At 43.0% G+C, this 26,812-nt stretch overlaps 1 protein-coding gene across 1 annotated transcript in view; it reads right to left on the bottom strand.

Annotated features, from left to right (window-relative positions):
• TTBK1 (tau tubulin kinase 1) overlaps nucleotides 1–26,812 on the bottom strand; it is a 103,847-nt gene that overhangs the window by 9,188 nt on the left and 67,847 nt on the right. Inside the window, exons 12-13 of the mRNA XM_051613983.1 lie at nucleotides 23,604–23,779; nucleotides 21,281–21,839 (exon numbers count right to left, since the gene is read on the bottom strand). Of these exons, the coding sequence (XP_051469943.1) occupies nucleotides 21,281–21,839; nucleotides 23,604–23,779 (735 nt within the window). The remainder of the gene's footprint in view (nucleotides 1–21,280; nucleotides 21,840–23,603; nucleotides 23,780–26,812) is intronic.

A 26,812-nucleotide genomic window follows, 5' to 3' on the forward strand; every position in this document is an offset into this window, starting at 1 on the left:
ACTGAATTAGTAAATGTGCATTTCACACCAAAGCAGACAGGTTCTTGCTGTGTTTCCTCTTCCAGCATGCTCCCAGACAGCCCAACAACAATTCTCATTGTACCACATGCCACTCTACAGCAGAGATTGCTTTCAAACAGGAGTCACAATGAAAAGCAGGAGACACTGAGCAGCCCAGGCAGGTGGACATTACTTGCAAGACAGCCACAATTTTGCATCCATGTCTCTGGGGTTTGTGGGGTGGAGGGGCTGGAAGTTTACCAGATGTTCCAAACACCTTGTGAAATGTCTGATGGGAGACATCCACCCACCAACCCTAGGGACACCGTGCTGCCAGCAAGGGAAAGGTATAAAATGTTTCTGCTGTGTTTGTAGGTGTTGAATTGTGCTAGCTTAAGTTTTGCCAGTTTGGATGGTGGTAACCACGAAAGCAGAGCTCTGAACACTGACATAAGTTGAGCCCAGCTGTAACGTGCTGCTGTGATATGACTGTTCAAGTCAGTGAAGTTCGTACTAGCCTAAATTTACATAAATTGAACTCACAGTGTGGCCTTCCCAAAGTCCATGAAACATATCTCCATCAGTCACGGAACTCTTTTTCTATTCCCAGATCTGTCTTAACTGCAAATTTTCCGTGATAACATTAGTAAACAATAATTAAACTCTTAGTGTTCTACCTGAGCTCCTTCATCTCCCTGCCCAGTGCTCCCATGTACCAATGGATGAGCAGAGGACACCTTCCCAGAACTGGAAAGCAAAAGGAGTAGAAAAACAAAGCAAGAAAATAAAAAAACCCAGCCATCACCAAAGTGCTGCCTTTGATTCTTTAATAAGGTTTCAGTAGTATACAAGCTTTTTTTTTTCCCTTTTTTTTTTTTCTTTTTTTTTTCCTTTTTTCAGATTGTCTGGATTAACATACATGGATTTAAAAAAGGCACAAAATCCATTGCACAGCTTCTGTTTGTTTTTGATGACATTTTCATTGTGGTTTCAAGTGTAGGATTTTACAGTACTCTGCAGCATTTACAGCATGGTCTACATACAGGTAATCAATGCATGCTTTTATACAGGAGACAGAATTCAAATTCTCTCTCAGTATTTCTATATACACAATAGTACAGTGTTTTTCTTCTGAAAAAAAGCTTTAAATTGGTCTTGCATGCTTGGTGTGCCAGAAGAATTAGTGCAAGCGTATATTACAGTGTTATTGCAGTACAAAAAAGGGTTGACCTCAGGCTCTAAAGGGATTAGATACAGGAAGAATAAAAAGACTCAAGGAAAACAAGCTTTGGATCCCTTTCAGCAGCTGTGTCCTTCCAAATGGATCCCTGCTCAGTACCACCTTTAAAGCTACAGCAGGCTGCTTCCCCTTCATCTTCCTGCTGCCCTCCCCCTGAGACAAACTTCCAGAGCTTCTTCAAACCTTCTGTCTCTAGCAATCAATGAGGTCTTCTGGCAACCTGAGGAAGCCCTTCTGCTGTGCCTTCTGATGGCTAAGATCTGCTTGAACGGGACTTCCCTGAGATCCACTGCTTCAAGCAAACTCAAGTCCCAGCAGATGAAGCTTCTCAAGCAAACCAGGAAGTACAACAGATTATCTACAGCTTTTGCCTCCCCTCAGTAGACATGACTACAGAAACCCACATTCACCTCCTACTTGAATATTAGTTAAATATGGTTTGGACTCTCTCCTGCTTAGCAGCAACAGAAGTCTAACAGGTGACACAAGGTAATGCAAAGGAAGGATATGCTGGTCCCTGAGATTCTTCATGGGAGCTGGAAAGTCCAAGAAGCAGAAATCAAGTTCCCAATATGATATTAATTGTTCCATTGGGAAGGGGAAGAGGCCTTAGTCCTGAGAGATGCAGATGGCACACAGATAGCAAGAGCCGTAGTCCAGTCTTCCCTGTGACAGCTTTGATTCAAATACTATCAGGACCTTAGCATATCGTGGAAGTGACATTATCCTCTGCCAGCATAGACTAAGCTACTTTGGGACTAGGGTATCTGGCAGGATTGTCAACAGTGAGTTGAAAAAGAAACCTAGAATCTGAGTTTCTGAAGCAGCTCTTTCTTCAAACCATCATCAGATGAGGTAAAAGTAGCAGGGGTCTTAGAGCTGCCATGCTTGCTTGCAGGATCTCTGCATTCCAAGAATCAGCACCATAAATGTCAGAGAGATGTTCTTCTTTCCAGCATCTTACCATTAAATGCTCCATAACCTTTCTCTTCATTTTTTTTTCATACAGGTGAATAGGACAGTCCAGTCCTATGCTGGATAAATGATCTGCTCCTCCCTATTTGTGCTTTCATATGTTGTTATGTTTGTGCCAGTTTTCCTAGTGTCTTGGATGGAAGCAATAGCTCTGTAAAGGTGGTACACCTGCCACTTAGCTTCCCACCTCTGCACCCACCAGGGTCTCCAGCAAGGGTCAAAGCAGAGCTCCCTGCCTGAGCAGACACGGGGAGCACCTCATTTTTATCGCTCATAAGAGACTCGGGAAATGGAGAGCAAAGTGGAAGGAAATGATAATCCAAAAATTGTTCTAGTCCCTAATTGTAAAGGCAACTTAATAGCAGCAAGAAAGAAGGAGATTCTGAAAGCTAAATATCTTCTTTAGTCATAAAAATAACCAGAAGTCAGCAGTGCCAAATAAGAACCTGATCTGGCTTTTGTTTTGTTTTGTTTTTTTATAGGAAGGACCAAGCTGAAGAGTCCCACGGAAATCCTCCTTATTGGACTTGTTCAGAGGAAATTTGCCATTACTGTGTTTCACGTTGCCAGATCAATTAATTGCACTCGTAATGAAACTGAGAAACTTATTGGAGTTGTTGGAGGAAGCCCTGGGAATTCTTATGAGGCAAGTGCACTAGATGAGGTAACCAACTTGAAACACTTTGCATAAGAGAAAATAAAACCTCCAAACATAAAGCCATTTCTTTTCAAACACCAAAAGACATGCAAGTGAATGTAAAGTGGGGATTGCTTCCAATTCCCAGGTTACATCGTTAGCAGCTCGTTTAAAATGTACATTCATTGTAACATCATTTTTTTCCACTGGCAGGTGTAGTACAAAGGAGTTGTGATACATCAAATAATACTTAGAAACACTTTCCAGAACGTAATCTCTGCGCTGTCCCACGGAACTGCAAATGCAGGTTTGTGTGTCATAGTGGCCCAAAGACAAAACACAAGGTATAAAAATGCAGGACAAAGGAAGGCAGTACCGCAGTGATCGGCCTTTACACATTTTATTGAATGTTTTCACATGACCCAAAAGAGGTGTTTGCATACTAAGAAACGATGTCCCAAGTGGCAGCACCGTCCTATTGCCAGAATCCTCTGCCACCAGGTGATGGCGAATGGGGGGGGACGGATGCTACAAGACACTGAATTAAGAAAACTGGGCTGGGACAGGTTGCCAAAACCAGATCTCCAATGTGCAAAAGAGGCCAAGCATGCCATCTGAACCAGGCACCAGGAGGATACTTTCTGTGACTGATTGAGACGCATTCTTTGAAACAGCCCCTTGAGCACTTGGATGTGTGCAAAGTGACCCATTGCCAGCACGGAAACGCTTCTGTAAGGCAGGACCGTGTGTGGCCATTCACACTCCACATGTAGGTCATGAACACATATCAACATACATACAATCAGAAATGGAAGCTCCAAGAAAAAGCGTCCCAAGACCACCCTGGGGACAAGAGTGAAATCAGGAAGCAAATCTGGCTTACTTTGGTCAGCCTCTCCAGAAATTGTTATCTCCTCCAGTCACTCTGGGGAGGGCTGGCAACTACAGGGGAAGCAGTTCAAGAAGAAAAGCACCCCATGTTCTCCAGCTGAGAAATATCAAGGGCAATTGATTAACTATAAACAATAACAGGAGTTTAGGGAGTTGCAAATCACCCGTGGTTTTCAAGGCTTCAGAACTGATCTGATAGGAAACACAATTTTATTTGCTTCAGCTAGCCCCCTGAAGCCCATCTGTTAACTGCCAAGCAGAGCTAGACAAATGGACAATAGTGATCTCTCCAAATAGTTCTTTCCCATTTGTTACCAAAGGATAAACAGAAAAATAAAACCAAAAGCATCTCTTTCGAATAGACTGGGATAAAAGAGCCCTTTCTTATTCAGTGTGAAAGTTGCAAAATGGTCTTAGCTCCAGGTAAAGTTCTGAGAGTGGCATGAATAAATCTCCACTGAACACCATTAATAAAATGTGTCGTTCATCTAACCCAGCAGTTTACAATAAAAATAAATTAGGTCGTTGATGTAATATTATGTGACTGTAATATGAGTGTGAATGGATAGCACAGAGACTTCACGTAGCCAAAGGAAGAGATGCAAGACCTACTGGACAAACACAGTGGGTATCTGTCACCAATCCCTTCAAATGAGCAGTAGAAAATCTTGTATTTTCCAGAATAATCCTGGGCCACTGCCAAGCACTTAAAAGTTCCACATATACACATCATGGAACATTAACTGATGGAGTCATGAGAGGGAAAGACATCAGAAAACACGAAAAGGACTGAAGACATCTTTCCATGCTTTCTGATCTTCAGTCTCACATCTATTGTTGAGCTATTTTACAATACTAGACTAAAGCATTAATGGTTATTTTTTTCTTGCCTTATTTTATTTACATGGGATCACAGCACCAGAGTCAAATAGTGCATTTTTACATGGCAGAGCAAGAGAAGTTCCTGGTGATTTGCAGTAAAAGAAATGCCTCAATGACATTTGCTATATTTCATATATAGGTACCACCCACTGTCCTGATTATTTTGAGATCAAGAAATAATATTCTGCCTCCTGAAATTCTCTCTGTGCAATCAGATTCCCTCATCTGGTCTCATCCTGACTTGCTCTGAAAAGGATCATTTGATTCTGACTTTCTCCAGCAGTTCTGCATGTCACACAGCAGGGAAGTGACTCACAGGAAAAATAAAGCACTTGAGGATCTTACGGGTTAAGAGGCCACAGGAAGGCATGAGTACTGTGACTGCTAGCATTTTCTCTGAATAAACTCTGGAAAACCTAAATTGAGGTGTTTGCCCAGATTTTCCATCTGACTGCAGTGACTTCTACTACAAAACAAATTAGCAAGTCTCTCAGAAGAGGCTGGACACACTGGGGCAGTGTAGCCAGTGATAACGATGGTACCAAAGCCTGGCAATGCTACTGAAACAAAAGACAAATGAGGTAGTTTAACATTCCAAAGTGGACCCTTTGGAAGAAATGTTTGAAGCACAGAGCAGAGAAATGTCCCAAACTACATTTGGTTTGCTTCTCATCTTGAAGTGCTTCCAGCCAGGAGCAACTAGAAAATAAGGTGTTAAATTAAAATTAACGGGCTTTAAAACCTGTTAAAATTAACAGGCTTTAGAGTCACCTTTAGAAAAGAAGCACAGCCCAACTGCTACTGAAGAGTCAATCAACCTCTCTGCCTTGTGAGCAGGCTAGGGAAGCTGCCAAGGACACCTTTGCTTACCAACACCCATCAGTTTGGAACAACAGGCCTCTTCCCAGAAGTCCTACATTCAAAAAAATATATCAAAATTCGATTTTTTTTTTTTTCACCTCAAAAAGCAAAAAAGACTGTTGACTGGTTCTTAGAGGCATGCTGCCTTCTCATGTAACAGCTGGGTTCAACTGCCACAGAAGCAGCTGGGGAGAACTAGCTGTCAAATGTAATTGCAGAAGAAACACAGAACTTGTTCAAAACAACAAGATACTTGGATGGTGTAATGCCAGTGGCATAGGCTAGATAAGGGAAGAACTGTCAATATCTGCCAAAGTGAAGAACACCAATCCTCAAGGAAAAATCGACCGCCCTATGATACCTCCAGGTAACATAGGCAACAAGAGGAAACATCAGTGAGTTAAAAGTTTAGAATTAATGAACAAAGTGCCAGCTTTTTTGCACTTAAAATTGCACTATCCTGGCTGTTTGAAGTACCCTGTTTATTTCTAGTTTTATTTGGATCCCACCTCTCCAGGGAGGAGAATGGGAACAGTCACTTTTTCCAGCCCAGAAAACATCCAGTTGGAAGAGCTTTTACTATTTGCAACTGGAGTTGAGACATTTTCTGACTCACAGAGACCAGGCACCAATTTAATTGGAACTTAGAGAGAAGCTCACAACCATAGAAGTGGTGTTTAACGAGCTTTTTACATCATTTGCAATCACAGAGCATAGTCGTGTCTTAAGGAAAAGAACTTAGCCAGCTCTCTAAGTTTAGCTGCTCATGCACACAATAATTTGGGGGAGTTTGCAAAGTCCTAAGGATTCCAGGATTTGAAACTCATGACACTGACCTGAAAATGCAGGGTATCTTCCGTTATCTTTGAAATAGAACTGCCTTTAAACAACATGATCACTATTCCTCACACAGACTCCATGCAGAGCTGAGACTGCTCCAAGTGCTAAAATGTGCCATGTGTCACTGTCTCCTCCAAGGAAATCAGGCAGAGGAAAGGCAAGATGCTGATCAAAGTGCTACAGGGACTGTGTGGTGCAACCTGAGATCTGCAATGCGTAGGAAACTGGTGCAGGAGGCAAGCCTTGCGTATCCTTGGGGAACAGCAAAGGCAGGACGCAATAAGGATGCAAGGGATGAGACATGAACAGCAATGGAGGCAAACCATGGGGGTAGGTGGAAGTGTGGGGTGGGATATACACTGGCAGCTGGGGTGGAGTAAAAAGAGTTTTGTCATATGGGGAAGAGACGAGAAAGGCAAAGGGGAACAAAGAGGCAACTAGAGCTAAGAAAGCTTCTTGAGCAGCGAGGTGAAGACTTCTGCCTCCTCATCACATTTTATGTGAATATGATCCAACAGCTCAGGGCTACAGCTGACTGCTGTTGTTCTTGCATCCAGATTCAGATTTAGACATAAGCTAACTGGGTGGCAGCCAAGCGGCAATATCTTTGCTTTTGGAGAACCCAGAGGAGAACGTCAGCCAATCCTGGAGTCAGCTGCCTCATCTCAATCCAGTTTGGAGGCCAACTGTCAAGTTCTTTATCCTGGCCTGGGGAGGTGGCAACTGCCAACATCCTTCACAGATCAGGTGGTGCCTGCTGCGTCCCAGCACTGGAAGGGAGAAGGTGCACTCAAACTTTCACCCTCAGCTGATTACCTAGTAACTGAAAGCAAGCTAGAGCAGCGTCCTATACACTCCTCAAAAGTCATTTGGACACAGGATTTGAGAAGTGAGCTGATCTGCCTCTATCCTTGGAGACCCTTAAAGAATCACCACATGAACTACAGGAAAAGAGCTGAAGGAAAGGTCTTGAAGTCAACATCTGTGATGCGGAAAGGAAAGCAGCAGCCTAGGTTGGAAGTCTTTAGGAACCACAAAGTCACTTAGCCCAACAAATGCAAATTTTGAACCAGTTTTCCCCTTTCACATCAACAGTCTTGCAGCAGCCTTGACCGCCACAATGTCCAGGTTCAGACCCACAACAAAGAGAAGGAGTGGAAGAACAAGAGATACTTTTGCTCATGAAGAGGTAGCATAGGGATGGGATTACATCACCCATATGGCTATCTTACATTCTGTAATCACTGTAACAAAAGAGACTTTAAATAGTGAAAGAGGTAAAGCAACATAACTCTTCCACTTACCTGCCCCTCAACATTGGCAAAAAACTGTAGGAATGGCAGACAAAGTCAGGTTCACATCAAGGACTTTGTCAACGTGGGTATATCAACAAGATACCCCCAATGCAGATGCATGGACATCTGCAAAATTGCACCTTTGTCTGTAGAGCTTATTTGCAGCCAGCTCCCTCCCACCAAAACCTTCTCCACTGAAAGTGAATGTGTGCTGGCATAACTCCATTTACCCAATTTGTACTAGCTTAACCCAAGCATTTACAGTAACGTTTCCACAGAAATTACATCTCTCTTCTCTGTGAGAAGGAGGCTGGGGAGAGAGTGATAAATGGGAAACACCTCCCACTCTGCATAGAAAGAAAGTGAAAGGAGCAAAGAGAACAAGACATAGTAAGATGGCTTTTGTATGCATATACTATTGATATCCATTTGCTCACTGAAGTTGAGCATGAGATCCTAGTAACAGCTACCTGTCCTGCTGCTGCTAATGATCATAAAAGAGTGGCAAATGCCCATTTCAATCCTCCTTTGGGATTCTGAGGTGAACAAGTGCTATGTCCAATGGGAAGTAAAAACAGTAACATCTCTTTCAGGACACAAACTCTGTTCTTCACTCTTCTGATGAAAAGGATTTGCCTAAGAGTCCAGCACTGAAAGGAAATTTTATTTCACTAGTATTGATTTACACTGACTTACCCCAGCTGAAGAATTTAAGGAACCTTATCAAACATAAAAGGAAAAATAACTAGAGCAACTAACTCTTCATCCCATGGCCTCATGATTGCTTTTTGTGTCAGCAGCCCTCCATTAGTTGTTGCTTTTCCTGCTGACCCTTGGCTTGCCAGTGCTGCCACTTGTGCAAATGGACGTGAACCAAAGCAAGAAATGGAAGCAAAGCTGAAAACAACCTTCCTTCTCCCTGTACAGGACGATGCAGCCATGTGAACACAGGCACAGTGGAAAGGGCTGAAAGGGATGGATGGGATGAGGTGGAGAAGGACAGTACTTCTTAGGGAACCAACACTTCTGCTCCCCTAACCTGACCACAAAAGTGCAGCCTTCAGTACAAAACGGCTGCTTGCCACCTCCTTTCAGCTTTCTAGTTGTCGTGGGTTTTTTTGACAACTGATTTGGATCCTATTTACATTTATAATTGCAGTCATTATAAATGAAACACCATAAATAAATGCAATATAAATGTAATCTACTACAGAGGTTTTTTAGAATTCACTGTAACTAGTTTTAATATTAATTTATTACATTTTAGTATATATAAAAAGAGAGCTATTTTCACACTTCTTTAATTTGCCAACTCTTCCTCAACAATGTGTGGATTCCATAGTAATTATTACAGCATTAGATGGAGATGTTAAAAATCCTACAAATGCACTATTTTTAATACTCTTTGCATACTACTGTAAAATCAGGATTCCAGCCATTAGCACCAATTAATTTGTTCAGAATTAAATTGTAAAAGCCATATTGATAATGAAATAAAGCTTCCCATAAAACCCAGGCAACAGCAACATGTCCAATTACTCTGGTATGGAGCCCAAATTTGATGGGTCAACAGGATTGGTTTAGAAATCAACATCCCAGATTACAGAACCTGAATGGTGAAGAATTCAGAGTCTTTTAATAATGTATTTCAGCAGTTTAACACCTACCTATGTCTTTAAAATTAGCATCTTACTTCTAGTTTGAGCTTTGTTACTTTGTCTTCCAGCACTTAGACCCATATCTTTGCCTGGCAGACTGAAAACCCATCTTGCTTTCCTCTGGCAGGTACCCCTAACAGCAATTATGTCACTTTTTAGTTTTGTCTTTCATGACAGAGTGCATTTCTCCAAGCTCATTCTACAAGGCAGGTTTTACAGAATCAATTCTTGTATCACTTCTCCTTTTTTAGGTTTTGAAAATCTTTAAAAATAATTTCCACACAAGAATTGGATAAGATGGTAGTGATCTCACCAGTAGAAAAGATCTTCCCTCTGATCATGTCTTCAATTTCCTGCTGATACATAGAATAATATTTTTTTTCTTTTTTGGCTCTAGCAGCATAGTGAGAACTTACATGCAGCTGATTATTTCCCTTAACTCCCACTTCATTCTGGGAGACAGCACCTCCCAGGGCACAGTCTCTCCAACTCTGCATGTGACCTATATTTTTCCTACTCCAAACACGATCTTGTCCCTGGCTGAACGAAATCAAGAGTTTGAATGCAAGCAACTTATCAAGCAATCCAGATCTTTCTGCAGAGCTGGCCTGACAGTATTATTTTATCAAGCCACCCATCTTCCTGTCATTGCAAACTTTCTCCTCAGTGATTTATTTTTTCTTCTTGACAGCCACTAAAGGCATGGAATAGCGCTGAGCTAAGGGCAGGAGATCAGGAGACCTACTGAGAAACATCCTACTTGTAAGAGATACCAACTAAGTTAAGTTGTTATCTTATAAATGTATTTTGTTTGGTTAGTTGGTTTTCAATTTATTATTAATTGTAACTAGAAGAAAGTCTATATAAATCAACCACTTTTATCAATCAGACTTTTGAAGTCAGAAGAAGAACAGTATCAAGTTTACTTGGCAATAACAGTTCTATATATAAGCATGATTAGTGGCATTAGAGAAAATGCTGCCCTTTAAATGTTATGCACGGGGCTACTTACTGACTAATCACTGAAAAGTGATTGCTTTTGTCTGAAATGGGCAGGTCAAAGTTTATAGAAACCCAGTTACCCCGTTTGTTCCCTTTTCTCAGTGGCAAAACTAAAAATTGAGGGTGTTTTTTTTTTTTAATAGAACAAAATAAATTTTTGTTCCTAAAATTGACCTTGAAAAGCAAACATCAGTGTTTTGTAGGCTATGAACTTAAAATTATTAAGAGCTACTGATTTTAAATCTACTTCTTTCACAATGTTAATTTTCTCTAGAATCTGCTGTTCTATTACAGTCTCTGCTGAGCATAGAAAAAATAACATCAGAGCCAAGTCTACTTAAGGAAATCATCCCCTCTCATGTCACTTCGAGAAAAGCAAAGCTTTGCTCTTTCTGGTTTCTGTGCTTGGCAAGAAAAGAACTGTCAAATAGGCTTAGGCTAACTGGTTAATTCAGTCCAAGTATTTCTGGCAATGCCCAGTGTCTTTTTTTTTAAATAAAACTGATCAACAAACTGCAGATTAACATTTTGGCTAAGCAGTGAAGTGTCCTGTTCACTCATTTTCTTGGGGCAAATCAAAAGAAATCGATGTCACTGATTCAAGAATGACTGTGGGAAGAGACTGGTCATGCCTAGGCTGAATCTTCTCAGAAGAAGGTGTGTTGCCGCCTCCCTCTCCAACCCTGCACCCACCAGGATGCTCCACGGGCAGACAGGAGGCAGTCTATGCCCAGCATCCCTGAGCATGTCTTGCAGCACTGGGCCAGGTCTTACAGGGTTCAGAAAGCACTACCCACCCTGTCTGGGGTTGCACTGTTTGGGGTTGCTTACACAAGGGTGAATCTGGTATCAAGGAAGGCACAGGCTGGGCAGATATAACTACAGAAACCAGTATTCAGAAGGAAGCATTTATTCTAACTCCACTGGAAGCTCCCTACCTAAGCACTAATACCTCTGCATCACAACTTCCTTCCGACACCTAATACCTATTCCATGCCATTTTCACATCTGCCTGAGCTTTCTACATGTTTTCTTGCCTGTATCCTGTACTTATGTACTTTATGGAGAGTATTTTGCTTTGGACGTGCACTTTCCTAAAGCCCTGAGCACTAAAAATGACCCCTTCTTTTCTAACTTTAACATCCATACTGCCTATTCTCCTAGAAGACTGGACCAAAGCCTCATTTCAGTAGAAGACATTTACTACATAGACTTAACTACAGCCTGGTGCTTTATACTGCAGCTATACTGAGAAGGGCAGCATAGCCCTGCAAATCCAGGAAATAACGATACTTATGACCATTTAAATTAACTTTGATGTCCCTTTCCTTTGAGATTCAAGTCAGTTTTAGACCAGGGCTCCAGGGGCTCTGTATACCAAGTGCTGAGGCTTGTTCATTTCTCAAGTGAGATCTGTTATCACAGGCATTTCCCAGCAAGGCCAAGAAGAAGGGCTGCTCTGCCACTGAGAAGCTGCAGGTGCCTAAAATTTCTGGAATTGAGAAACAGCGTAATATACAGCTGGATCAGCAAGAAAACCCTTGCTATCCAGCTCTTGACAGTCAGCGCCTCTGGGGAAAGGCAAGTAGATTTGGAGCAGCTTAGAAGTGGAGAGCAGACAAACAGGTCCGCTGTCACGTAACAGAGGCAAAGCCAGAGAGACAGAAATATGTGGTCACTGTATGGGAACTGCAACAAAAAGAGATTTCTAAAGGCAAAGCAACAAAGAGATACATGATTGTAACTCCACAAGAGGGACAAATCCTGAGGTCCTGCCTCAGGTGAGCTTCCAGTGGGAGTCCACCCATACCAAGATGGAGTAAAACTGCCTATAAATTTGGCCTAGTTTAAGATACCAACAAAGATGCTTGAACCAATTTGCCTGGGGAAGGTTATGCTTGCTGATACCTCCATGGTCTCTCCATTCCAGTCATACTTGGACAATGTTTGTGGCTCAATTGCATGTGTTCAGGGAGGCAGCCCTGCCCTTCCTACCCCAAGGCTGCAGGATGCGTGAGTGAGACTCTGAGATGAGCCCTGGCATCCACCTCTTCCACACATCACACGTTCATCATTCGCGTTCTTCTCTTCGGCCACGCTGCCACTACTTGCCCAGGTTGCTGGGATGTTTAGAAAGGCAGATGTTTTCAGTCTCTGTGGGGTCTGGTTCCAGGGGCTTTGGAAGTTACAGTACCTTAGGCCAGTGTTGTCTGGGATTCAATATTGCATTAAGTGGTGACACATTGTGGGCAGGTGGGATCTATTATTGCATTATGGAGGCTCCTGCTTCCCTGAACAGGCTATGTTTTGTGTGTGAAGCGGGCCCACACCTGCTGGAGCTGGGACCTGGAAATGCGGAGGACGGAAGGCATGAGTCTGTGGTTTCCTGCCGTGAGGGGCATGTGCCTGCGGTGGGGCATGCGCACGGGGCTGCTCTCCGCCGAACGGCTGCGCTGTATGAAAGTGCCACCAACGTGAGGGTAGTGTTCTGTCTCCAGGGTTGAGGAGGAGAAAACGGAGGACGCCAGTCTTCTCAGGGGGCTGTACCTCGGGAGGGAGTGCTGAGAAGGCCTGTCCTCCTCCAACTGAAAAAGACCAAGAAGAGTGGAGGAAAAGGTGTCAGGCAAAGACTTGACTCGCCCCTGGTTTGTGATGCGCATGCTGCAGACATCTTCGCTGGCGGATGAAAAATGCTTTTGCTCTACGCGGTGCTTACTTACTGCTCTCTGGGTCTACCCATCTGTGGGGTCCTAGGGGCACCGTGAGAGCCTGCCATTACAGGGGGCCTGCCATGCTCTCCCCAGCCACACACGGACACCAGCGACACCAGCAGTGTCAGGCTCTGCTGTGTCAGTCCCCTCCTCTGGCTCCTCAGGCCACACACCTCACCTCTTAGTTCCTGTGGCCATCACTCATCTTGACATGTCACTAGGCTATTCGTACAGCTTGTATGTAGGTAACAGTCAAACTCTGAACACCCGTGGAAATCATGTCTATGAGGAAAAGTGAAACACCTGCTGCTAAAATGATCATGGGTTTACAAGTGAGTGATTCTCAGTGGCTCTTTCAGTGAGTCTTATTAAAACTCACTCCAGGGATTTGCAAAGGCAATTCGGGGGGCTGTTAGTGGACTTTTTCTTTTCTCACACTAAACTGCTGGCCTCTCAGTACACTTTTCTATTGAGTGCCTGCAAGGGGAGTGTTAATGCTTCCAGTTTTGGCAAGCAGCGGACAGGCAGCAGCTTGAAGGGCAGGCAGCGTACAATTCTTGCAGGTTAAAATTCAAAACACAGAGCCATGAAAGGACATGCAGAGAAGATGCACCCTTAGGTCCCTTTTCTGCTTCTGTGCTCCTGGGATGGCCAGGAGAGGGAGGAAAGTACACTCAGAGGGCAGCTTATGTCAGGATGAGATGGCAGCCCCTACCTTTCCTTTATGCACTCAATGGAAGACAGAGGCATTATGGGAATGGCATCAGATTCTTCACCCTGAAAATGCTAAGCCCTTCCTCCCCTTTCTACCTCTGCTATGAAACCAGTGCTTTCACAGGGGTCAGCAATCTCAATTTCCAAAACCAGACCATTTTTCCTTTCAAATTAATTCCCTTCCTTGTGCTGCCTATTTATTTCTTTTCTTTTTTTTTTTTTTTTTCAGGAAGTCTCTGCAGGTTTCAAAATGAATCTGGGAAATGTGAAAAGGCAATATTGTATTCTCTTAAGCCAACACTATTGTCCTTACCTTACTAGAGATGTTGCCCTTGCAAACCATATGAGAAAAAGAGCTGAACTTCATCCAGTCTCATCTCTTTCCTGTCACCTTCAGTATCTTTGCAGTGTTTTGAGGCAGGTATCTTATCTTCATAAGCACCTGAGAACTACTCAGCTTGTGGTAGGCATTAATGTGAAAAGCAGTGAAAAATTCACAGTCTTAAATGTAATGTATGTCCCTGCATAGATCGGACTCTCAGATAATAAAAATGTGATGTTATCATACAGAGTATTTGAGAGAGACAAATTCTAGACAGCAGCTCTAATTTCTCATAAAGACAACCATCTTTTGTTTGCATAGATTGTGTAGAAATTCAGTCCTGGGTGTAATGTTCGTAGGCTGCACAACTAAGTATACTGGAATTCTTATTCTTGCTTTTTGCTCCATGTTTGGGCTCAGCATATTGTATGGTTTCCAAAGGATATATCATCCCAACATGGTAAAGATTCTTCAGATCAAAAAGGATCACTCCAACTACCCAGATGGACCTCCTTTACAGCACAGGACCAAGGACCTTGTCCAGCCCATGAAGAAGCAAATTGCAACACCAGCAAGCACACTTAGATATTGCTGACTCCTGGCTGAAGCTGAGGTTACAGACACGCCACTTGTCTTCACTCTAATACTTAAATTACAGTGAATGCTGGAGGTGATGCCTCCTTTAATCCCTTTGCCCCTGGCAGCTATCAGGCTGGACCACCTTCCATCAGGCCTATTCTGCTCTGTTTGGACCAGAGCAGTATGACACCCCTCATGTGAAGTCACAGAAAAATGTGACATTGATAGAACTTAATATATAAAATGTAATTATAAATTATAATTTAAATTATAAATTTATAATTATAAATTATAAATACAGAGCTTGAAGTTTTTATTGTTATAACCTATATATATATATATATATATAAAAAACATACAAGAGCATTACTTTTCTTACAGTATCACCCTTTTGCTCATCCCTTATTCCTAACACATGGATGGACAGGGATCCTAAATCTAAAGAGCATAAAGGATCTATACAGAGGCCAACGCCATCAAGCTCTTTGAATGTGGAGGGAAGCTGGAGGAGCTGAACATCAAAGAAGTGCTGGAGGAGCTGAACATCAAAGAGCTGCATCATCCACACACCAAGTGCAGCTCAATGGGAATTGCACTGAGTGAGGGGCAATGTGTCTGCCCCTCTTCTGCAAATGCCTCAGGTCCCCTAGGAGCAGCCCACAGACAATGCTGTAGAAGGGAAAGGAAACCAAGACACGGCACCTTTTCAAAACTCGTTTTTCCTGCTGCCTTCTTCTCCCAGCCTACCTCTTCTGCCCAGGGTTATAACCTGAGAGCCTGCTGTGTTCTGCTTCTACCCATTGCTCAGTTATTTCAGTCCAGCATTTCTTCTTTCTGTCTCAGAGCCAGAGTTGTAATTTCTGTCCTCTCCTTCTGCTGTCTAGGAGTACCTCATCACTGTTCCAGGGTCTGGGGCCACAGAGCCCACCAGGCTCAAAACAGAATCCAGAGAAAGCCCTGATTGGTTTTCAGTCCTCAGTGCAAATCAGAGTTCCTCCAAGTAACAGGCCCAGAGCAACCCAGGGCTCTACACCACATGAACTAGAGAGGCAGTACAGATCACCCAAAATGCTATAGCCCTGTCCTTGTTGTGAGGCAGCCCTCTCTTGTGACTCTGTGCCCCTCTCTGAGGAATAATCATCAACAACTCAAATTGATGGAGCAAGAGAAAAGCATACTGGGGTCACCAAAGTGGTTGTCCCCTGACCATCTGTGCTACTCCCAAAGGTATCAGGCAATGTCATAACTATAGCATTCCTCAGATGAGGCAATGATGAAGTCCAGGAGCATGCGGGCACCCGTGGGCTCAGCACTAGAACAGAGAATATTTTCTTGGCTCAGTGAGGGTGTCAGCACAGGTTTTTACAAAAGAAAACCAGCGAGTCTAAGTGAAGTTGGACTCCCAGGGGAAGCTGGCCCACGCAGCCTTTGCAACGTGCTTCTGACTGCCTCCTGTCTTAGCCACAGCACTGTCAACACAGGTCTTTGTGCTGAGCATCCTTGCAGGATGTCTCAGCAAAGACAGTAATGGTGGGGTATGGCTGGGAATGGCTTATGGGCTCCACATCTGCTGCCTTCTCAGGGTCCTGACATGGACCACTTTAACTAAGTCCATTTGTGGCATTCTCCAAGCTGTGCAAGGCCAGCTGTGGGACAAAAGAGGCCTAGTATAACACCAAGGGAGATTGTTTTAAAGAGTGATTCTAGCTACACAGCTATGTTGGTGAGGAAATACACCACTGCTGTTCATATTGGGAGCTTTTCTAAAAGATGAACTCTGGCTTTGGGGGATGGGCCTATAAGACACAGCGTACGCAAAATGCTCTCTGAACTCTGCAGAATATATCCAAGAATAGGTAAGAAAGAGTTAATATGAACTCTCTCTATAGCTTCATTTTTCTTCGGCCTTTTAGAAGCAATATCATTTGGACAGATGTGTTTTGGGTAGGCAAGTCTCAAAACATTTAGTACAAAGCCAACTGCACTAGCAGCAAGGGAGATTCAGAGTCAAGAAATGCCTATGAGTGCAGACCTACAGTCAGAAGTAATTGCAAAAACTCAAAAATGTATGAACAGTAGTATTTCTTTTCAAGGCAGAACGCAGCACTAAGCTGCCACCTGTCAAGTGCCAGTGAATTTGCTCACTGTATTTAAGAACTTGACAGATTTTAAATTCTGTTACTAGATGTGGATATAAATGATTTCCAATAATAAAAGCAATCCTCTGTCAGGATTCATATGTAAACTAAAATTCAGGTTTAATCTTTTTTTCCCCACTAATTTTGAAGGCCTTGAACAGATTGCCCAGAGAGGTGGTGGAGGTTCCATCCCTGGAAACATTCCAGGTCAGGCTCAACCAGGCTCTGAGCAACCTGATTGAGTCAAAAAGGTCCCTGCACACTGCAGGGGGGCTGGACTAGATGACCTTTAAAGGTCCTTTCCAAGTCCACACATTCTATGATTCTATCTATTTCTGTAGCTTTATCTGCACATTTGTGCATAAAAATAAGCAGAGATTTATTAGTACATTCCTGACATGCATGCATTAAAGTAACTCCTAAGAGCTCTGTGAACTAGCTTGCTGGGTGCTTAGTGCTGCACTGAGCAGTGCACAGACAGAAGGGCTTGACCAGACCTGTTCTCCCTTTATATCAGGGCATGTCATGAGGTCTGTGCCCCACTGCAGCTGTCTTCTTGTCAGATCAAACAGGGAGATATATAGTATGGGAGAATATTTGGGTCAGAAATTCCCCCAGGCTATTCAGAGCCTCCCCTGTACTTTACTTTCCCCCCAGCAGCATCTGTTCACACTGTGCTTCCTCTCACACAGTTTCATAACATCACCATTCCTCACACTTGCACTGTAGTATCCTTCTTCCAATAGATAGATTTGAACAAACATTTGAACTCTAAATGAAGATAACTCAGGGAACTGCAGGCTGGTCAGCCTGGAAAGGGCATGAAACAAATCCTCCTGGAAACCATTTCCAAACATATGAAGGAGAACAAGGTGACTGAGAGCAGTCAGCATGGATATATGAAGGGGAAATTATTTCTGATGAACCTGGTAGCTTTCTGTGATGACGTGACTGGGTGGGAGGTTGTTTACCTTTACTTTAGTAAGGTTTTTGTCACTATCTTCTGTAATACTCTCATAAATAAAATGATGAAATATGGGATATGTAAGTAGACAGCGAGCTGGACTGAAAATTGGCTGAACTGCTGGGCTCAAAGCATTGTGCTTAAGGGAACAACTGCCAGGTGGAAGCCAGTCACGAGTGGCATAGCCAGGGCTTGGTAGTGGGGCCACCACTACTGTTTAACAACTTCATTAATGACCTGGATATTGGGCCAAAGTCTACCCTGAAGTTCACAGATTATACAAAAGTGTGAGGAGTGGCTGAGACACCAGTGGGTTGTGCTGATATTCAGAGTTGGCTGTATAGGCTGGTGAAATGTACAAAAGCTAATTTAATGACGTTCAACAAAGTGAAGTGCAAAATCCTGCACCTGGGGGCCAACTGTGTAGGATGCAGTTTGACAGACAAGTACCTGGAGATCCTGATGGCTACTAAGCTAAACACAAGCCAGCAAAGGTTCCTTTGTGGCAAAAAGGGCCAAAAGCCTCCTGGGCTGCATTAGGAGCAGTGCTGCCAGCAGGCTGAGGGAGTTGGTCCTTCACCTCTGCTCAGCACTGGTGAGGCCACACCTGGAGTGCCATGTTCTGGATTTGGGTTGCCCAGTACAAGAGAGACATGGGCATACTGGAGATAGTCCACTGAAGGGTCACAAAGATGATGAAGGGACTGGAGCACCTCTCATTTGAGGAAAGGTTAAGAGAGTTGGTACTGTTTAATTTGTAGAGGAGAAGGCTCAAGCGGGTTCTTATGAACATTTATAAATACCTGATGGGAAAAAGAAGATGGGTCCAGACTCTTCTTAGTGGTGCCCAATGGAAGAACAACAATAAATTGACAGAAATCAAAATAAAGGAAATTCCTTTTAAATGTAAGAAAAAGGATTTTTTTACCATAAGCGTGACTGAACACTGGAACAGGTTGCCCAGGGAGATTGTGGAGTCTCCATCCTCAGAGCATTGTCCTGAAAAACCTGCTTTAATTGATCCACCTTGGAGGAAAGGGTGGGACTAGATGATCTTCAGAGGTCCTTCCAGCCTCAACCATGCTGTGATTCTTGATAATACAAAAGTCACTGTCTTTTTGTGAGTGGCAAGTAACGGCTTATATATTGGAGACAGATAATGGAGAAACAGAAGACAGCATTAGAGCAGGGATTACCCATTTGCTCTCAGTTAGTTCTTCACTGACACCTGTGGATGATCACCAGTTTTCAGGAGACCAGAATGAGGTCCCAAATTGGTACAACAAGGCCTATGACCTTAGTCGTGGTAGTTCTGCATTTAATGTCATTTTTACCTGCCTTAAAGGCTCACTTCACATTCAAAACCAGGGAAGATTTACTCAAACACACAATCTAATCACAATTTCAATCAAATTCAGAGGAAGCCCAAGCCTGAGATACAGGAAACATCTGTCATTGGTAGTGAGGCCTTCAGTATTTTCATTAGGTAAGTCTTTGGTCATCTGCTTACTAGCATCCCAAACAAGCGTCCCTCCATCTGCTGTACCTAAGGAGAACAGGCTTCTGCTTTTCTTTAGGCAGTAAGCAGTTTTTCCTCTGAGAGTTAGCAGTTGGTTTTGTAACAGCAAATGGGGAAATATAAATGTCACTGCAAAGCTGTATATATAGAGGCAACTGAAGGATCCAGACATCAAATTCCAGCCAGGAGAAGAAGTCCAGCATTGGTCTGTATATACGAAGCTAGGCCCAGAAGTAACTAGATGGTATTTAAGAACATAGTAGCAAAAAAATGTGCAGTCTTCTGTAGAACCAAGGCTGTGTAATATATTAGCAGTGATTACCCACAATCCCATTAATTTCCTTTTTTTTGGTCTGCTTTTTAAATATCACTGAGCAGCCTTAATATTGCATCATACCCAGCCTCCCCAGTCTTTTCACAAAGTTGTATTATGTGCCATGGCCAAGATGGCATCTTCAGCCTTCTTAGCTATGCTAAATATATCATTGAGTGTCCATGCTGGTTCTTACAGGTGGTTCTTACCAGCTGGCTCTTTTGCCATGTTCATTACATCTTGGAGATCTTGCACATCTTGCACTGACGAGCCAAATAACTGTATAGTCTGAGCAAATTCAGACACAGATCCTTCCAACTCTGCCAATCTTGCCTGTGCAATCTCTAGATACCTGGGGCATTCAACATATTTGCTTTATATGGCAAACATCTCCACCAAGGAACCTTGCAACTGGGTGCAGTTTCCGTGAGAAGGGTGTACTGCTACTACTCCATGCTCGCCAGGACACAGTCCCACCCATTCCTGCTGACAGCAGTATTTCTATCCTTCCAGTAAATGCTGCAGCCTCATAAACCTTAGCAAGGAACACATCACCTGGCAGGCAATGATTTGGTTTGATCCTTCTTATATAGTTTCATGTATAATTCATGTTTTCCTGCCTAGCAGTTCTTTTTTTTTCTTGTACCTCTCTGGGATCCAGAGAAGATAAGAACCTAGGCAAGGCCTGAATGGAAGGATGTTCTTTTAACATGTTCCAGTCTAGTGAACACTACCTTAGACAACAAGCTCAGGAGGGAATGGGAGATGGGGTGACCATCTTCCAGAAGGGAACAAGCAGACTGCTTGAATGAACACTTGCTGCAGGAGGGTATCATTGTGTGCATGAGCTGAGACTTGCCTCCTCTTTGCTGCACTTATTGATCCCATGTCCATGAGAGATCTTCATTAACATACAAATATAAAAAGCCCTCAGTAGAACAATTTCATTGTCTCTTGCAGTGAACACTCTGGGACAACCTTCTTCTGAATGTCTGAGAAATGAAGATTAGATATGACAGAGGAATTCTGAGACCAACAGTATATCATGTTTTTCCAGGTAATCTAATAAACTACCTGCCACTAAAACCTAAACTCCATTGTATTTTCAGAGGAGCACAGAAAAAGCAAAAACAAAAGAAAAAAGCCCTGTGCAGCTATGTGGAAAAACCCCACAGTAGGTAAAGAACACTTCTGTGAGTAAATACCTGGCAACAACAATGCTAGTCACTGAAATAAGGTTGACAGGATGTATGTGCTGGTTACTCTCAGCTTTTTATTAGGTATTTAGGAGAAGGCTTCATATCAGGGAGTTATTTTATGATTTGCATTGCTGCAGGCCTGTCCAGTGCTGATGTATGATTAATTTGAGGGCATTCTCTTGCCATATACTGATGTTGCTGCTGAGAAACTATGTGGAGATTTGCTAGTGACACCTCCAAACAACTAAGCAATTATAAATGAAACACCGTGGGAGAGGAAGAACTGATTAAAGATACCCACAACCACAGATTGTCCCTGCGTCAAAATGGCTAACAGAGCTTGATAACAGTGGGTCCTTAGTAGGGGACAATGTAACTAGCTATAGCGAGCACTTCTAAGGTGTTCACAACATTTGCAAGCACTGTCAGAAAGAGTTTCACAAAGAGCATCCATGCTTGGAATCACAGACTTCTCCAGCACAGCTGAGGTCTCCTAGGATGATGCTAGGCTAGGCAATAAGATAGACTCAGGGATCTTACCTGTCTCTGAGGACCAGTAGGTTCAGATTCTCGTCTCCTTTGTCGGATAGCTGGTGCTGAATGTAGGGGGGAGTGGGCTGGACTTCCTGTCTGCTGTTCATGTCTACTGTCAGATACTGTTTGAGAAGGTCCTTCATGCCTGTGGGAACTGTCCTCCTCAGTTACAGGCTGCATACCACGACTTCGCCCATCATGCGTCTTCGGCCTGACTGCAGCATCTGCGCCCATGCGCCTTCTCTCCTCACCCTCTTCAATAGGTCTTAGCTCCTCAGGCTCCTCATCCGTGGTTCCAGAGGTGCTTGGCTCGGCACCTGGGTGAAAGTCCTTTAGCTCTGTCTCCTTATCAATGATAACCCACTCCTTGCTATCAAAGTCCTCCTCCTCTGCGAGTGGCACTGAGCGGAAGGCATTGCTGAGGGCTTCATGTTCCACAGAAGCAGACACATCCATCCTGCCACTTGCCTGCCTGTCAGCCTGGCCAGTATCAATGGACAGCATCTGGGCTGGCTGGGAGGAGCATACGAGCCGTGATGGAGAGCCAGGTAAATCCATTCGTGATCTAAAGAGAGAACATGAAGCCATTAAAAATACATCAGGTTTGTGGTTAAAGTTTGGGATCATAAGAGTTGAGAGAAAACCTGTATAGTCTTCTCATTCACTTCTTCATACACTTCAGAAAGAAGGGCTTAAGCAAATATACTTCTTTAGAACCTACAATGGCATAAAGATGTTCCCCCTCAAGTGATTCAGTAAGACAGCCAATTCAGCATTTCTCTTCCATGTAGATGTCAGGATGATAATCAGTTTCCTCCAAAGATACCAATACACTCTTTCCCCTTTGGTAAGTTCTGCTGGCTTGTGAAAAAACAAACAACCCCAAGCCACCCCTAAATCCTAAATCTACTGACTTCACAGTGTCTAAGCTGGGATCCTATAACCTCTTCAGCTGCACTGTGGTATCTCTGTAGTGGCCACTGAGGCTTCTAAGGTGGCCACAGGAGTTCTTTGAAGACAGCAAGAATCTTTTATCCCATTGTGCACAGATGACCCCAAAATACTTTGTTAGAGCAGTAAAGAAATATGGCAAGTATCCTTTTACAAAGTGTACCATAATATTCACTAGCTTGCAGTCTAAACAGCAGCAGCTTCTGCAGCCAAGCAGTCAGCATGATGCTGAGTAGGCAAGGAAAAGTGGGAGAAGTAAAGAAAGGAGTTAAAAGCATTCAGTGAATAGATGGGACTAGTGTTGCAGACTGCTATAAACAGCTTTTTTCCCTCCCTATTTTGAAGAGCCTTTCTTCTGAGCAATAAAAAGAGAAGGTAGCAAAACTCAAGATTTGTTATTCAAGCCCTAAATTATTAATAGTAGCATAATCTTTCCTGACCTACTGAGAAGCATTCCAGCCACCCAAAATAAAGCAGTGTCTAACAAACTGGGGGCAGCGTTAGGAGCTCATCAACTCTCTAGTTCTTTTTGATCCTCCCTTATTTTCAGTTACCATCTTTTTGTGACTGTTCCTCTTGGCTGAAGTCTATCAGATTTTCTCTGAGAAGGCAGCCTGTCTCTCCCCTGCCTCTTTTAGAGGGGCCATTTCAGCAGTATGTCCTGCAACCACAGTCCATGCTCTGACTTTCAAAAGGAAGGGGAAGACAAAAGTAACAAAGTGAGTGAAGGGGGTTATCAGCACCAAGGGCTTATGTCTTGTAACATGTTCTCTAGCACATGATACTTTAAAAACCTTCTTTCCGGTATTTTTATTATTCTTGGTTTGCTGTTTATTTCTTTCCTGCAGATCTGAGAGAAGGTATTCCTATCACTCTCAAAATCAGGGTGTAACCTGTACTTTTCACAGGCAAACAAGTGCAGTGCTATATGCTGAGAAACAAATACTTTTATTACTACTAATGAAAAATAATGAAATAATGAAACCCACCAGATCAGAATCTGGCAGCTAGCTTCCAGAATACATGCATCCCTGTACGTATCCTAACAAAATCCATTCTTCCCTCCCACTTCAGGCCAGCCAAAAGCTTTCTAGCTGTTTACATTACCTCTGATCTGATGCATTGCCTTGCCTCTGACAAATGTCTTTCCTTCCACCTGTGGAGTTCTTCTCATCCAGAGACAGGATGAGAATCATTCCCACTAACTACTCTTATTAACAGACATTGAGTATCTCATCAGAAAGATCATAAAGCCCATGAACACTTCCACCCAGAAAGGAACTTCCAGTCCCTGCTGATCTAATGATTAGGTTGGTCTCAACAGTGAGTCTTCAAGACACTGCTAAAAGCAGTAGGAGGCTACAGAGGGTGAGCAAACCTTCTTTCATGTAGATCTGCTTTGCCATCAGCAGTGGAGAGGCGTTCTGACTCCGGGCTGTTGACACGGCGGTATCTGAGGGAGCGCACTTGTGCAGTAGGGGACTCTGGAGGCACTCGGACAGGGGAACTGGGGCAGACACCATTTCTCTGCTCCTCTTCCACCATGCACTGAGTCTGCAGGGGGCAAACACAGAGAACCTCACAAACTGACCAAAGACATTCATTTCCCATCCTTCACAGTTGCTCTATGCTCTCTTCCAGGATATCGTTTCAGCTGCATTTTCACATTCTATGCAAGCAATGTTTGAAGGAATGCAAGGGCCCATATGCCCTGGCACTTATCTAGTATTTAAACAAGGTATCAATTCAAATATTTAAACATCTTTACAAGGTGGCCTTTGCATTTAAGTTACCCTTTGTAGTTGATCCAAAGAAGTTATCCTACTAACCTACTGCACACACAAACCCCAACTGCTTATCCAAGATGTATAAAAGCCCTTGTTTGCAAATATTTGTCTGTGCATTATATTGCAATGTACATATTTAAATGTCTTATAAACTTGACATGGTTAAGCCATCTCCTAATTCCCAGGTTGGTTTGGTGCGGGTTTTTGTTGTTGTTTGCTCATGGCTGCTTGTTGTTTTGGTTTTTTGTTTGGGTTTTTAAGTCTGGTTCTTTAAACAAAGTCCTCTATGAGTCATACTCTCATACATACATAATCCACTATAAGACATATACTCAACCACAACATATTTACACAGACCTGTGGTCATGCAGGGACCTTGACATGCTTGTGGACACTTGTGAGCATTGAGTGCTCATACTCTACAAGTACGTATTTCCTGTTTTTATATGTCCTTAGGGAATTTGAATTTTTGTTTTTTGCTTTTGTTTTTTAATTTAACAGCAAAAGAGAAAAAGTAGGTGATTGTAACACAGTTACCTCCTGCCTTCCACTGTGCTTCTTTCCCTTGGAAGAGACCTGCTTAGGTAAAAGCATAGAGGCAGAATGGTCCAAGGTCTACACCTGCTGTCTAGGATTTGCATTCAACCCTGTTGTGCTGCCAGCCATGCAACATCAGCTGCTAAATACTGCCTCTGTGTAGGAATGTGCAGTGAGGTGCCAGTGCAACTTCCTAGTATGGAGAGTGTTTACCCTTCTTTGCAGTGTGCCCTACATTCCCTTGTCTTCTGTTAATCCCAGATGCTCTGGGATGTAAGCAGACTTCCCAGTAAAATGCTGCTGATCAAGGCAATTGCCTTTGTGCATTTACTGTGTATATGGCAAGTCAGTCAGTGTCCCTAAACTAGAAGATGTAAACCATCCAGGCTGGGTTTGGAATGCATAACTAAGGATCCTTAGGGTTACTACTGAGCTACTGAGAGTGGAGAAGAACTTGTGGGCATTACAGGAAAAGGAGAATAGATAACAATGATTTAATCTGTAATACATTCAAGCTAGGAGAAGATTAGTGACAAATGAAGGTCAAATGTGTTTGTGAAAAGAGCAAAGTGCAGATGTAACTGTAAGATAACAGGCAACCTGGTAAGATCCAAGAGCAAAGAATTGGGGAGGGTGTGGGAGTGAAGGAAGAGGCTTCTGAAAAAGCAAATGAGACCTCTGATCCAGTGGAGGAAGGAGAACCAGAAGGAAGATTTAGAAAGGTAAGCAAAGAAACTGCCCTTAGCACAGAAATGGGAGAAGTGGGACAGAAGGAGAACTGAGTGAACAGAGAAATAAGGATGACCTTAGAGAAAACACAGCAAGATCTACTCACCACCTAAATACAAAGAGCAAGACAGGAAGTGTCACAGTTACTTCTAGTGCTAGAAGACTGGAAGATGAAGGATGGTGAAGCTGTGAAGAACAGAAGGGTGTTTTACACACCAGCTCTGCCCTTGTGGTCTGAAAGACACAACGGATGCCTGAGATGCAGAGGTGAAGCTATGTCCTTACATATCACATCTGCAGACTCCTTTTTTTTCACCATGCAGTTACTGTGACTTAAATAAAACCTGATTCTCCCTCAGCAAACAGTCAGACTAAAGATAATAAGCCTAGCAGAAGTGGAAGGACAGGCAAGAGTCAGATTGAAGATAACAACCCTCACAGAGAGAAAAGACAAGCTTATTTAGCTGTGGAGAGTGTGATGCCTTGGGCTCTATTTCACAGACTGCTGTGTAGCTATAGAGCTTGTCAGAACTGAAGTGCTCATTGTCATGCTGACCAAATCCCTAAGCTTCTTTGCCACAAAACAGGCAAGAAATAGTATATCACTCAGCAGGAGAGTCACCTGGTGATGGCTGTGGACCTTATAGAAACCTTTCCTGCCTCTGGCTGCTGTTATGACAGGGCTTGCAAATGGCAGAGCTGGGTACCTAAGACATGATGTACAACTAGCATGCAGAAAGGACATTTAGGACTCTCTTGTGGACATCTCATTCTGACTGAAGAGCATCAAGACACCTGGTTGTTCAAAGGAACAGGAAAACATATAGGAGTTACTGGGATTTTTCTGTGATACTCTTTTTTTTTTTTTTTTTTTTTTTTATGCTGTGGACACAGAACTGTCCCACTCTACCAGGCTTTTCTTATTTCATGTGCCTTCAAATCAGAACTCCTGGGAATGCACACAGTTTGCCACCAAGATACAAAGAAGTGATTTCCCCCTCAGTACTGGGAAATGCCATTGGTAATGTTCCATACAGATAACACATTGATGCAAATTATTTGCATTGGAGAATTTTAAGCAAGTCAGATGAGATTATTTCTTGTCCATTAATAATGTTACCTAGTAAGACTAAGAATAGTGGAGATATCTACAGGGCTGAAAGAAGGACCAATTTTGTGCCAGTAGAGACTGAAGTGAATTCTGGTCAGAACCAGAAGGCTGCTAGATTTAACATGGTAGTCCACAAATGTCTATTAAAGATAGGTTTGTGATGTGAATCTAATATGCCCTGATAATATTCTAAGTCTGTCTGATGAAGGCTTCTCTGCTAACCTAACAGATTCCATATCTGATGTCATGCCATGTGACATTCTGATTTTTAAATACAAACTGAGATCAGCACAACAATTACTAATTTACTTAAAATATATAAGTTGATCTAATAAATAAACTAACTGGTAGAATCTAATACTTAACATTGACTATGGAATCATCATTCAATGGGGGTTTCTCCAAGAAATCAGTTAACATTTA

Source organism: Apus apus, chromosome 3 (genome assembly GCF_020740795.1).
Source record: "Apus apus isolate bApuApu2 chromosome 3, bApuApu2.pri.cur, whole genome shotgun sequence".
In the NCBI taxonomy this organism is placed as follows: domain Eukaryota; kingdom Metazoa; phylum Chordata; class Aves; order Apodiformes; family Apodidae; genus Apus; species Apus apus.